General features: G+C 42.4%; 1 protein-coding gene across 1 annotated transcript; it reads right to left on the bottom strand.

Moving 5' to 3' along the window:
• Positions 1 to 315: 315 nt before the first annotated feature.
• LOC148329626 (catenin beta-1) lies at positions 316 to 13511 on the bottom strand. The gene is made up of 17 exons (XM_088306173.1): positions 13343 to 13511; positions 8257 to 8308; positions 7720 to 7947; positions 6454 to 6707; positions 6135 to 6373; positions 5551 to 5752; positions 5324 to 5468; positions 5099 to 5202; positions 4812 to 4946; positions 4512 to 4715; positions 4260 to 4418; positions 4058 to 4177; positions 3820 to 3970; positions 2025 to 2146; positions 1882 to 1942; positions 1314 to 1564; positions 316 to 1149 (listed from the first exon to the last, which is right to left on the bottom strand). Exons 2-16 carry the CDS (start codon positions 8267 to 8269, stop codon positions 1350 to 1352), a joined length of 2352 nt encoding a protein of 783 aa, XP_088162299.1. The 5' UTR covers positions 8270 to 8308; positions 13343 to 13511; the 3' UTR covers positions 316 to 1149; positions 1314 to 1349.
• Positions 13512 to 13711: the final 200 nt, after the last annotated feature.

Consider the following 13711-nt stretch of genomic DNA (forward strand, 5'->3'; position numbering starts at 1 on the left):
ACATGCTAATTGGACTTTATTACATTAATAGATTACAATACCTTTTATTTAATTATTTCTATGTAAAATGTTTGTCAATCATAACACCTAGTGGCAGACATGACCTCTTGTTATCTCCAGGGGACAGACACGGACAAAATGTAAACACCATCTCCACAAGCACTGCTTCGTAGAGGTTGTCTTGGCAATTGCCTCTCCTTTCCACCGGTTGCCCATCCTATATGCACAATAGCAGGTGAAATGGTTAACAATAAGCACAGCTTCCTAACTTGACAAGCTTATTTGTAAGCATTATCGACTCAAACTTACATCGTCTTGTTTGGATGCTCCCTTTAATTTTTTGAGCAGTAGACAATTTCCAAGTGACATTATTATTGGCGTTACAACAATGCTTGAAGGAAAAGGATGCAGCCAGTTGAAATAATGAGTCCATTTTATTGTTTCAGAACACAGCAGGCTACAGCAACAACCTCCTCCCACTAAACTAGCCCCCCCACCCCCCTTTAGTAACAGCCCTCCGTCAGCTAGGCCAGCTACACCCCCTTTGGAACAGCAGAGACACCTTCGTGTCCACCTTTAAAGCAAGAAAATAGCTCGATATTTGGACCATGACTTCCAATGTTTTATACAAAAAGCTACACAATGTTACAATGCAAATGATTTACCTTAGTGTTTTGGACACCATTTAAGTTGTGGTCATGTACAATACTTGGGTGGAGCATATCACCCAAAAAAAGAAAAACAAAACAAACAAAAAAAAACAAAAAACAAACAGACTAGCTAAATAAGACAAAGGACGGCAAACAAAAAAAAATGCATATAATTTGGAGAAAGGAGAGGGGGGAAAAAAGCAGGCTAAAAGCATTTTGTACCATTACAGACTCGAGGAGAAAATTGTAAAAACAAAGAATAAAAATGGAAAAATACATAAAAAGGGTATTTCCGAAGCAAACCCGAGATGCAAATCCATATGTGGCATCAGGATTTCAAGTCAACCGACCACCCTCTGGTTAAAACCAGAAGCGAACTCAAATTTGTCCCAATGGAGCTCCTATAGACAGGATGGGTCATCGTCAGGCACTTTCTAAAACTCCGCCTCCTCCATGTGGGAGAATCAAGATGCATGTTCTTCCGGATCACATAATACAGCTGCAAAGAAAAGAGATTGTGAGATTCAACATCAGGCAGGAGCCTACACAGACAACTCAAGCACCACACAAGTTGGAAAATTAGGAGCGCAATGCAAGCGTGCAGCAGCCTCAGTGCATCAGAACAAGACAAGATGCATCCAAGCGGGTGAGAATCTAGCTTACCTAGTAGGAAGTGTTGAGTTAGGTTGGTCTTGATATTTACAAGTCTGTGTCAAACCAGGCCAGTTGGTTGGAGTCACCAGGTGGTAGGCCTTCAATCAGTTCCTGGGAGTGTCCCAGGTCAGGAAGCCCCTCTACCGGGGGGTAGTCCTGACCGGGGTGGTGGCCCCCACCCAGATCATGGTCCATCATGGGCTCCATGCCCATTGAGTCTGTGCCGTAACCTGCTGAGTGGAACGAACGGTAGCTTGGGTCTGGTAGGGGGGAAGGAGTGGAGGGCAGGAGAAGCAGAGCGGCTGTTAGAAGCATGTTAACAAACCAAGCGCTCACACATTATACTAGCAACCCACAGCAAAAAACAAAAAAAACACCACAAGCGCACAAAACCCATGGATCAACTACCCCTGATCAAAAATAGACACTACAACTTCTTTCTACCTGAATGAGTCAGCATGGTGTCAAGGACAGAACATGCTACAGTAGAACTTCTAAGAGAGATGACCCTCTAAGGAACAGTGTGACAGTTGAACAATGGGAGTGTGGTTATTTTAGTAGCATGAAGGAGCCTTACCATCCTGCCTGTAGGCCAGAGGCTCTCCCTGAGCACCGATGTCCAGACCGAGCTCTGCAGTCTGCAGACAGAGGAGAGTGGCATAAACATTTGTACACACACAAGCAGGTTGACCAAACATGACATGACTATCTGCTTCCTACTTCATTCCAGGCCATCGGTTCCGTCCTGAAGAGTGAGCTTGTGAGTTCAACTGAGAGGCGTTTCTTGTAGTCTTGAGGTTTGTCCTCCGACATACGGAACAGAACTGCTGCTGCATATGTGGCTGAGAAGAGATGTGAGGTGACGGGTTAGCTTTCTACTCTGCAGTATAATTGCACAACACACAGAACCAACATACTTTATTCTCACTTGCGAGACACTCGCATGATTTGTTTGGCACAGAAGCATGAACTTTTACACGATACATGTCTTTCCCGACACAACTCACCCAAATATTCTATCCAGTCTTAGGGGTGAGCGATATGGGCTTTAAAAAAAAAATGACTTCAGGATTTTGCACAAAAAATATTAAATCTGCATTTATTTCACAGAATAATTATGGATAGACGCATTCAAAATTGCTTCATACATCCTCTGCAAAACATTGTACAATGACATTCTATGGAAATATTCAACAATGGAAAAACTTAAAATTATGTCTAGACTTCAATTGATTTGTGCAATATTTATGTCACTATAATGTCGTGTATTATTCCATCATGACATCACATTTTGAGCAGAAGTAAGTACTGGTTTACCACTGCCAACTACTAAAGCAATCAATGAGAAAAGGTGTTTACTACAGCCGTCAGAATGGAAAAAAATTTATACTTTATCCGATATAAGGTGATTTGTGCCCTGGAATCCAGCTATGTAATTTGTGGCCGGTCCTTAACGCAGACTGTAGGAGATATGCAGTGTCTGGCGCTGCTATCACATTTTACAAAGTTGCCTGAAGTGTGTGTGTGTGTTTGCTCAACTTTCCGTGCGTTTTCCGAGCGTGTGTGTGTTAATGTAGCTTTTCTTCAGCGTGCTTTTGAAGTCGCAAAGATTTTCTCCGAATCCATGTGATACATGGTGGAGGAGAATTGCACTCCACGGTGACCATTGTGGCACATGTAACCATGTTATTCCGACTGACGTCAGTCTTGTCATCAACTGATTTACAGATAAAGGACGAGGACCTGCGAAGACGGGATACTCCTCGATAATTGAAACTTTTGCAAGGCTGCGATCACAGTCATGTGACTGGATCGTAACAATGTTATTCCGACCGATGTCAGTCTTGTCATCAACTGATTTGCACACGAAGGATGTGGACTTGTCCCTTGATCTTAATGTACCCGCGAAGACGGGATACTCGCTATTTGAAACTTTCGCGAGGCTGCGATCACAGTCATTTGACTGGATCCTGCCCGCTGATACGCAAAATGTAGGTTTATCACTCCCTCCTTTGCCGACAATGCGCAGAACCAATTTTTCACCACTTTTTCCTACTTTGCGGCCTTCGACAGACTCATTTGTTTTCCCTCGAGGCAGTATTATTACTAGATAAGGTAAAACTGCACATTGTGAAAGCAACATTGGCGATACATGGCCCACCCCTATGTACAGTATTGAATAAATGTTTCCAATTGTAATGCTATTAATTTGTTCATTTTTTATTTATCTGTCCCATTGCATCAACCGTTTAAAGTGCATTGTTGACTGTGGCTCTCCTTGCCCAAGTGCAAGGAAGGAAATTGCAGTACTTATTTTGCCCAATCTTCCTTTTTCACATCACTAAGCAACATTTTATCTAAAGCTTGTTCAAAACTCAAAGGCTAAGCAGCCAATCGAAACTCGACAAATGAGTTGGGGGCACTTGTGAGTCAAAGTAGAGTACCTTTGTAATCAAAACGGAAACATGAGCATCACTGATCTTTAGCAGAGTGAAAAGCCATCTTGCGAACATACCAACTCCTTCGTTGCGGCTGTGCAACAGCTCTGTGAGCGGGGCGGTGGCGCCCTCGGCCTCGATAGCCTCAGCGGCCTCTTTGTCTTGGGCCAGTTCACACAGGACACCCGCTGCCACGCGCTGTATGTTCTCAATGGGAGAATACAACAGCTGCAGACAGATCGATGAGATGATCAAATCATGGTCAGGACTTTGAAAGCCATACAGCAATAGGATTAATGTGAATTTGCATTTTACCTGCACAAAGAGTGGAATTGTGTTAAGTCCTCGGATTACTATTCTGTTGTGGACATCTCTGGCCAGGATGTGAAGTGCTCCAGTACAACCCTCAACAATCTCCTCCATGCGAACTCCCTCCTAAAAACACAACACTGTTACTAAAGACACACAAACCCTAAACCTGGAGCACGGTGTGTTCAAGATGCTTGTATGCACTCACCACAAACTGCTGCTGTGTGCCACCCATGCTGGTGCGTCTCTGCGTGTCCTGGTGTGCTCTGACCAGCAGCTGAACTAGTCTGGGAATGGCTCCCTGCTCCCTCAGAGGAGCATGGTTTGCAGGGCACAGCGCTAGGTTACGGATCAGACCAACTGTTGCCTGAGAGAGGAGGAATACTTGGATGTCAAGACACCTTTACAAGAATCAACTGAACACAAAAGTCATCAACATGGCAAGTCCATAAGTGCATACCTTAATGAGTGGCCAATGTGATGGCGGATGCAACAATTTGACCACAACTGGCAGGCCATAATGCAGCCTCACAGCATTCTGGGCCATCTCTGCATCTTGGTGCCGTGATGTGAGGTGACGCAGAGCACAGATGGCCGGTTCGGTGATGTCCTCCCTGTCTCCAGCCCGAAGCACCGTGCGAACCAGAGCCTCAATTCCACCCACCTTTGCGGCAATAAAATGATACAAGAAGTTTGTTTACTTAACAATAAACATGGAAAACCAAACCTATATTTCAATCTTTGCTGAGTGAGCACAAACCTGGCAGACCATCATCTTGTTCTTGTAATTGTTGCAAGTCAGGTTCGACAGGATACCGGCAGCACAGGTCACAACATTAATATCATCACTACCAAGGAGTTGCACAAGGGTCCCCAATAGACCCTCCATACCCTCCTGTGAGACAAATGATGCAATTAGTATGACAGGTTGAATTCAAGAATGGCAGATCAACGTTAAAAACATTTTCAGTCCAGCTTGAACTGCAAACGCTACAAAACTGCATGTAGTCAGAATCAAGTATTTAATGTTCGTTATCTGGGACTCGCCTGTTTGGTGGCAGCATCTGATAAGTTCCTGAGAGTCCAGAGACAGTTCTGGACTAGTCTCTGGCTTGGATCTGTCAGGTGAAGTCCAAGAGCCTGCATGCCTCCTGAACAAAGAGACAACCATGGAAAAAAGCACATATAAAAAAAATAAAAATTAAATAACCATAGTTTATAGTGCCGACTGGTTGTGAAAAAGTTTCTATTAGCTTTGGAGCTCAAACATACCCGCTTCAACAATGGCAGGTTTATTACTGGAGCAGACCGACAGGACTTTGAGTACTCTACTTGTGGTCCACAGTAATTTCTCATAGGTGTAAGTCCTCATGATGTTCACCAGTGCTTGGGGCCCCCCACTGGCCAGAATTATTAACTAGAAAAAGCACCTCCTCATTTTAGTTTCAACAAGATTAAGTGACATTTTCACAGCACAGCTGGCAAGGATGTGAACTCACCTTGCTTTCCTGGTTTCCATAGGCCAAGATTTGGAGACAATCTGTGGTGATGGCAAGGAACTTCACGTTTGTTTTGTTGAGCAGGGCCACCATTTTCTGAAGACCACCGGCTAGACGAACCGCCATCTTAGCTCCTTCCTGGTGCAGGAGGAGGTTGTGGAGGGTGGTGATGGCATAGAAAAGGACAGAGTCCACTGGTGAACTGCAAAGCAGAAAAAGGATTATTGGATTACAATACATCTGGGAAACAGGAACAGGATTACATTGTTTTCCTCTCACCAATGACTGTTTGACAGTGTGCAGATTGCCAATTAATTTTGCAGTTTTCGCCCCCATTGCAACACTACATTACTTCAGTAGTAATAGTTGCAGTTAAGACAGATTGCTATGCAGATAATGTCAACACAGTGCCAATCTTTCAAGATTTCTCACAAACCCCTATTGTGTGTACAAAATGATTACACCACATTTCCCTAACAAAATTACCAAACTGAGAAGCATACAAATAAGCACAAAATATGGAAATGCTTGCATGTAAACTAATAGCCTTTCCAGTATGAATATCCATCAATTCTCACACGTACCCAAGCATTTTGACTAGTGCCGGGATTCCCCCGGACTTGAAGATAGCCAGCAGTCCCTCTCTGTGATGAGAAAGGTTGTGGAGAGTCCCTGCAGTGCAGCGAGCTGTCTCCACATCATTTGTGTTCTGCATTGTCCTGACTATGGCCGACACCATTTGAGGGGAGCGCATAATGGCGTGACGGGAAGCTTCTTTTTTTGATAGCTGGTGTACCATCACTGCTGCTTTGTTTACAACAACCTAGGAGGAGGAAGAGAAGAAACATTGGTGATCATTGGCAACAGAGCCGCAGAGCATGGCGGGTCATTAATGACAACTACCTGGTCTTCATCATTTAGTAATTTGGTGAGCTCTGGTATGGCTCTGGTTGCGAGCTCAGCGTCGTCCTGGTAGTTGATCAGATTGACTACGGCATGTTTGAGCATTTGTGAAGGTTCTGCTAGTCTCTGGACGTTGGTAGGGTTTGCTGTGTCATATTGTGTGGAAGGAATCTGCATGCCCTCCTCAAGAGTCTCTGGGAACATTGCTGCGCGCACCCTCTGGGCACGAGTCATGGCATATTGACCATCCAAGTCTGAAAGAGATGGACTGTTTCTCCCCAAATGCACTTTGTAAAGATAAAGATTCTACATTTACTAGGGGTGTCCCGATTCAACTTTGTTCACTTCCCATATTGCGGCCAAGAGTAATGTCTGATACCGATATCATCCATTTTTCAAATTATTTTGAGTATGAATTGTTAGAGGAGACTTGATCAAGTTACACTATTAACCTGAATAACAACACTCAGCAACAGAAGGCATTAGAAAATAGGAAACATTTATTTAAAACATTTGGGTTACATAAATTCAACCTCAAACATGAGAATGTTCTTGAACTCGTAAACTGCCGGACCTAACTTTTTTACTTGGTTGTAACTGCGCCGAAGTTGCTAAAGCTGTCAACTTGAAGAAAATCACTTAGTCAAAATTTGTGTTTAGTGATTCAGCAAATGCTACAGTCACGATCATAGCGATTTCTCGCTAATTCGTATTCCAAATCACCTGCAGAGGCTCGACGGCGGCTTGCATAGCTACCTTAGCTGCATCGTCCCACTTTTGTTTGCATGATCTCCCCCACTGTTGATCAAGTCCATGCAGTTTTAATATCCAACAGCGAAGGTATAAATACAGTTAAAAAGGAAAAGGCACTTTTTGTCCTCACGCTCCTTCATCCGACCCTTTGGTAGCCAGCCGCCTGAAGCCCCAACACCTGTCCATCATGCGGCGGGTGACGACCGAGGTGAGTCTGCGCTATGGATCTCATTCAAGTGAATGACAGAAGTGAGCACGTGAAATTTTATTTAATTGTTTACCGTAAACTTCATCGCCGACATCTTCTCTAGCTCCGTTACGCAAGTGGTTGTTTTTATCACGTGGGCTCAGCACGCTAGCTTTCAACACTTGCTGGACACTAACATCGGGGATTTTGGATGCAAGCTGATCAAATCTGATACTGTTTTTTGGCCGATATCGGACCGATATGCCAGACAAATATTGAATCAGGACACCCCTATTATTTACCCAATGGCGGCTCTTGGGACTTACCTTGGACTTGATCTTGGGAGAAATTCTGGTTGAAGCCCTGTTCCCACTCGTACATGACCTGGTTGTTGTCAAGATCGTCATCTTCAGGATTTCCTTTGCCGCTGAGGGAGGGAGCAGTAGTCGTGGCCCCCGAATGGATGCCTGAATCCAGATATGACTGTTGCTGCCAGTGGCTGACTGCTGCCTTTCGGTCTGGCTCCATTGCCATGTCCAGCTCCATCAAATCAGCTGAAGGGGGGCAAAAAACAGACAACACTGAATAACTTGGTAGGATCAATTTGGCAGAGTAGAATTCACAAGATCAACTGGTACATTTTGGTAATCTATGTAAATCCTCTTAAATGCAACGCTAGGATGGAGAGATACTGGAATGCCACTTTAGGATTCGTGAACAGTGATGAGATAGCTGTTGTCAAACTCAAATATGGTAATTAAGGAAATGATTTTCACACTTTACTTTCAAATAAAACTAAGACTATACATGTGGACAAGTGTGAAGGGAATCTTCGTGTTCATGTGCAGGAAGGTTCAACTCACCCTGGGAAGCCATGTTCCTTTCCTTAAACCACGGCCGTCACAGCTTCCTGATCTGAAAAACACAGGAAAGCACTATCAGCTTCAGTGACCTCTCGCTTCCTTTCGTTCCTGGCTCATTGTTAATGATTACACCAAAAACAACTGCAACACGCTCACTTCATGCAAATGGAATCAGTCCTGGTCCCTCCCGAAACAGATGAGTCGGCAGTGCCAGCTTTCAGTCTTAACCATTGTATTTATTCTTGCGTGAAATCCACCCGAGCAAATTGCAGCTCGCATACAAGGCCCACATTAAGCATGGCAGCAAGGTAGTACTTATATGTGAGGAAGGGTGGGAAGTGGCTCACTTGGTGGAAGGAAAATCAGCAGTGGGAGAGAAAGGGCGTACACATTCCTCCACTGCTTTTGGAGCAGAAAGTATACTTTGTAAATTTACACTGTAGCAGTTTGATAGACTGTTTTACGGAATCATTTGCTTTATATGAACTACTGGGGATGGACGACTAATCTAAATTTTGGTTTCTCCCGATCTTTAAAATGTCACAGAAAAATTATTAATGTGCAGAATGGCACAGTACGTTTACAAATTCCCAACGTCAAAGTACCCTGCATCCACCACATTGCTTATATAGGGATCTCCAAGAGCAGCTCGCGGGAGTTCTATCCAGCCTGTTTTATACGTTTCCATTCCTCCAACACACTTCGTTCAAATGATTAGCTCATCACTAAGCTTTGCACAAGCTTGTTGTTGTGCGGTGTGTTGGGGCTACGGAAACATCTATAACAGGCTGGTCTGGGGATCCAGAGGATCGGACTTGGAGACCCCTGGTGTAGCGAATGTGATTCTTCCGTCCCCAAGCGTCCTTTAAGCTGTTTGATGAGACCCCAGTTGGAGCTTACTGTAAAACTAAAGAACCAACAAAAATAGTCAATTTATATTTCATTATAAAACATGCTTCATTTTTAAAACATCGTCAGCCACTATTGCAAAAGTCAATGGAGGATCCCATTCAAATGCTAGCAGTAGGGATTTAATGATTCACTCAAGCACCAATTCGATTTTCACTACACGATTTTGACTCGAGACATACATTATTTTCACATTTTTTTAATTGCTGCTATGCCAGTCTCTGTGCACTAGTGTGGTGCTGCAGCCATCCACAAAAGCAATACGCATTGATGGGTTGGGAGGTAGGCTGGGAGGGAAACAGAGAAAAAGAGAGAGAAACAGAGAGAGAAAGAGAGAGAGAGAGAGAAAGAGAGAGCCTTTCACATCCCCCTTTCTCGAGTGGGTGAGTCATTCTTAAAATTTGGAAATAGAGCAACACAAAGCACAACTGTTAGCACATCAACACGCATAACCCATATTGTTAGGATATTCTATTAGCAGTGTAAATTAGTATATTCTAACAACATAGCTAAGTTCTGTTTTATTGTTAGATGTCGCCGTTATGGCTTGTGGCAAATGGGTAGTGTTGTGTTACGTTGAGTGGTGAGTTTTCTGAGTTCGTGAATGCAACACTCAGTGCAGGTTGCGAGTTAGCACGTATGCTCTTGCTTTCAATGTGAATCACGGATATATAAAAACTATATTTGGGTTTGTAATAAACGGGAGTTTGCTGACTAATGCCGCCATAATGCACAGTAGACACTACAATATGCTAGTGTACCACATCAGGACATGTGTGTGGTGTTCCATCAGACACACGGTAGCCTGTATGTGCTAAATTCAGATAGCTTCCAGGAACTGTCCCTATGTCAGAAAGGAAAATAGGCATCACCCACAACATGCTTGTTTATCACTGCTGTGCTGCTATGAAACGAAGGTTTACATTGCATTTAGTAATTGTGTATATGCAGTGTGTTTACCTGCAGAGACATGAGAGAGCAGCTCTGGTTGACATAGAGTTGTGAATAGATTATTATTTGTTTTTATATCAATGCATATTTTGAGCAGTTTATATTGATATTAAAATTGATTTTCGATGAATCTTTACAGCCCTAAGACGCATAAACACATGTGTTTATATACACTAATGTGCGCGTGTGTGTAATATATATATATATATATATATATATATATAAAAAAGCAGTTATTTACTATGGCTGAACGATAATAGGTTATGCGTTCAATATTGCAGTCTCAATATTATTACAATACTTAGTATGTAATTAAAGAAATTACATTTTTATCATCTACTGGCAAGTATTTTTTTATACGACAAAATAAGCAAGCTCAATATGATCTTAGCAAATTAACTATAATTCCTCTAAGTAATGTCCAACTATTTGGGTGCCGCATTTAAGTTTGCATCCGACTGGTTGATTTCAGAAAAACAAATTTAATTCCCTAAGAAAATATCGCATGTCTTTGTGATATGCATAATGCATGGGCCATTATATATTTTTTTCAATATATTGTGCAGCCCTGTCATTTAAAATTAAAAAGGTAAAAGTGCAAAGCATCAACAGGTATAACTCCACGTTGCCTGCAAATGTTTACATTAAAACTTAAGACAGCTTTTTCTTCAATACTGTAGGGATCAAATTTGCCATGGTTGTCTTTTTACTCAACGCCCTTAAAACAACAGCAGCAGACTCCGCTTATGCCGTTATTAAAATTGTTCAAATATGCAAACAGGAACCAAAACTTCTGCACTGAATGACTTCTCTTGATATACCCACAGCACCCAATTACAGCTGCAAAACTAAAACAACCTCCACTCAGCCTGTTGGTATGTTGTTTCATCCCTCAGCCCCCCTTCCCCCTGATTCTAATTCACTGTTCACACACCATCTCAAGCTTGAGAAGCTAGAACCCACTTAGCCCAAACCCACTCTTTAATGGGAGCCATATGTACAACACTAGACTTCATACAAATCAAAGGACATCATTTACACTGGTGGAAAAGTGGATCTTTGTATCAGTCTTTGAAAGATGAGCCAAAAAAAAGAAAAAGGAAAAAAAAGAAAGCCTAGTCTTCAATTGACAACACACAAATGGCAGCCTAACCCTTAAGCTGAACAGACTAAACCATGAACCAAGTCAATGCAATACAAGCTTCAAGCTCCAACAAAAACGGAATGGTGGTTTCTTTGAAGCCAGATGTGAGATCTACAATTCAATGTCTGGTCTAGACTAGAAGCCATAAAATAGCACTCGTCCTTAGGGTCACAAGGCAGTTGGACTGCATTAAAAAGCCTTTCAGTAAATTCTTTGAGTCTTAGCGGGGAAAAAAGTTATTGACATGCGTAGTGCTCATTTTTTGCATGTTTTAATAAATAAATAAATGTAGGATTAGAAAAGATGATTTCCACCATTGTGTCAACCTCACTATGCTGTCAACTAGGGACACTTACATTTTTGGCAGAATCGATATATCAATAATCAATCTATATTATATTATCTCTCAAGGGATTTCTATTCTATTCTATTCTAAGTCGTAATTAAAAGAATAATCAAATTATCCATTGCCTAGCTGCCTTTATGTGTAGGAAGGCCTTTAGGAAATTAACTGCTGAAAATGCCTAAAAATGGTGTAATAAATTGCGGAAAGGTAACAGATCTCAATAACACGCATGGAGTGGTAAGCCAACGAGTCCAAAATGCTTTTGAGGAAAAGCAGGAAGTGGGAGCAGCTACATGTACATTTGCACATTGGTTGAGTGTTCGCGAAGATATGTGCAGGATCAGCAGTCGAACTACTGGCTGCCATCTTACTATACACAATGAGCTCGATGGCTGCAGCTACTGCAACTGAACCTGGCCGTCTCCAGTGCGAGATGAAAACGGCCAACGAGACTCATTTTTTTGCCAGGACACCATCGAATACTCGAATGTAAAAAGCATAAACTACATACATTTAAGTCGTGATCTATATTATAACATGTTACTCCGTAAGGGACTTTTTGGGAGCAACATACAATGCAAGCCACGCGTCAGTCTTTTAAAACTCCCATCAGTTGGAGCATTGGACGACGGACTTCAATGAAAACGTACTAACGAACATACTATATATTCACCTTTCATACAGTTAATAAATACATCAATAATGATTTTTTTTTGTGATAAGATGACGGCTGAATTGGGGTAATTTTGATTACGGACTTTTTCGTTTAAATTCAAACCAGAAAGGACTAACGCTCAATGCGCGTTTAGCTTCTTGTTACTTATTGACTTGACAAAATTGAGATTAAAACTAACGAGGTAAGGCTGGTTCGAGGAAGCCTCCAAATCAAGTCAACGACGCCGAGGAGCCGTATTGTTAACTTTGGTTGATAGCCCACGCAGCCGCCCGCCCCTCTTACACAGCTGCCGGCTGGCCCGACTCAGTTGCTCCAACGCTCCTGACTCGAATTTCACGCTCAGACTCCACCTCGTCTTCCTCCCAAAGCAACAACAGCAAAGAGGAATGCGTGGGGCTTTGTTTAAAAAAAAACACACACATACGAAAACACATTGCCATTAACGGTGTACAGATTAGCCACTTACGGTTGCCGATCTTGTCGAAAATTATTATTTTAAATAAGTCCAGTTAAACACTCGAACACATGTTTGGTGAAACTTCTTTTGACGACCGTTTGTTAACTTTGTTAGGCCGTGAACAACAAGACATGCCCATACATACATTGAGAAGTGCGTGCTATTAAATGCAATACGAAGCGATCACGGCAGCAAAAAACATTCAACAAAAAATAAGCAACAACAAGAACAAAAAAAGTCCTAAAAACATGACTCACGAAATTGGAATGTGGCCAACAATCTAAATGCTAACTTTGGCTTCAGTTGACTGTTGTCGGGCACTATCGAAACAACCGAAATTAACGTTTCGGTTATACTCAATTGACGTAAAGCGGGATTTCCATTTGACGGGAAGTCGAAATTAAACTAATTCACTTTCACATTGAAAACATGCCGTCGATAAATCGCCATTATCCCTGCAAGATGGTGCCTGTTATGTCCCAAACGGAAGCCGAAAATGCAGTAGCGGAGTCCCGACCGGCTCGTGTAGAACACCCGGCTCAATTCCGGTTGGCTCTCACTAAGAGGCTGACATGATCAGTGTAGTTAAATGTTGCTGCCTACCCGTGTAAAAACGTAGCAAATCCTTCCAATGGGATTCAGATGGAAGAAAAAAAAACAACCAGTAAAAAGTCGAAGAAATTGTGTCGCCGAAAATCAGCGGGAGTCCAAGTCCACTCCCTCCGTAGACAGTCAATCACGTTTGGTCCAGAAGGGTGCTGACTGGAAAATGTAAGATGGCGGAGGATATATATAGACCGCAGAACGCCTCACAGTTGCCATGTATCCTGCAGAGTGCCCGAATAAACTAGTAACTAAAATCGTTAAATCGATGAATTTGACCATTTAACGCGTATATAGAAATAATTACACAGTATAAGGACTGTGTATTTTTCGAAATAACGTCAAAATGATTATGGAAACAGCCAAAAC

Source organism: Idiotropiscis lumnitzeri, chromosome 10 (assembly GCF_059441095.1).
Source record: "Idiotropiscis lumnitzeri isolate Australia: NSW breed Sydney's pygmy pipehorse chromosome 10, RoL_Ilum_1.0, whole genome shotgun sequence".
Taxonomy (NCBI): domain Eukaryota; kingdom Metazoa; phylum Chordata; class Actinopteri; order Syngnathiformes; family Syngnathidae; genus Idiotropiscis; species Idiotropiscis lumnitzeri.

Coding starts and splice junctions, on each gene's coding strand:
- LOC148329626 (XM_088306173.1), bottom strand. Junction 5,469..5,550: donor ATGGAAACCAGGAAAGCAAG/GTGAGTTCACAT, acceptor TGCTTTTTCTAG/TTAATAATTCTGGCCAGTGG. Junction 4,716..4,811: donor ACAAGATGATGGTCTGCCAG/GTTTGTGCTCAC, acceptor ATTGCCGCAAAG/GTGGGTGGAATTGAGGCTCT.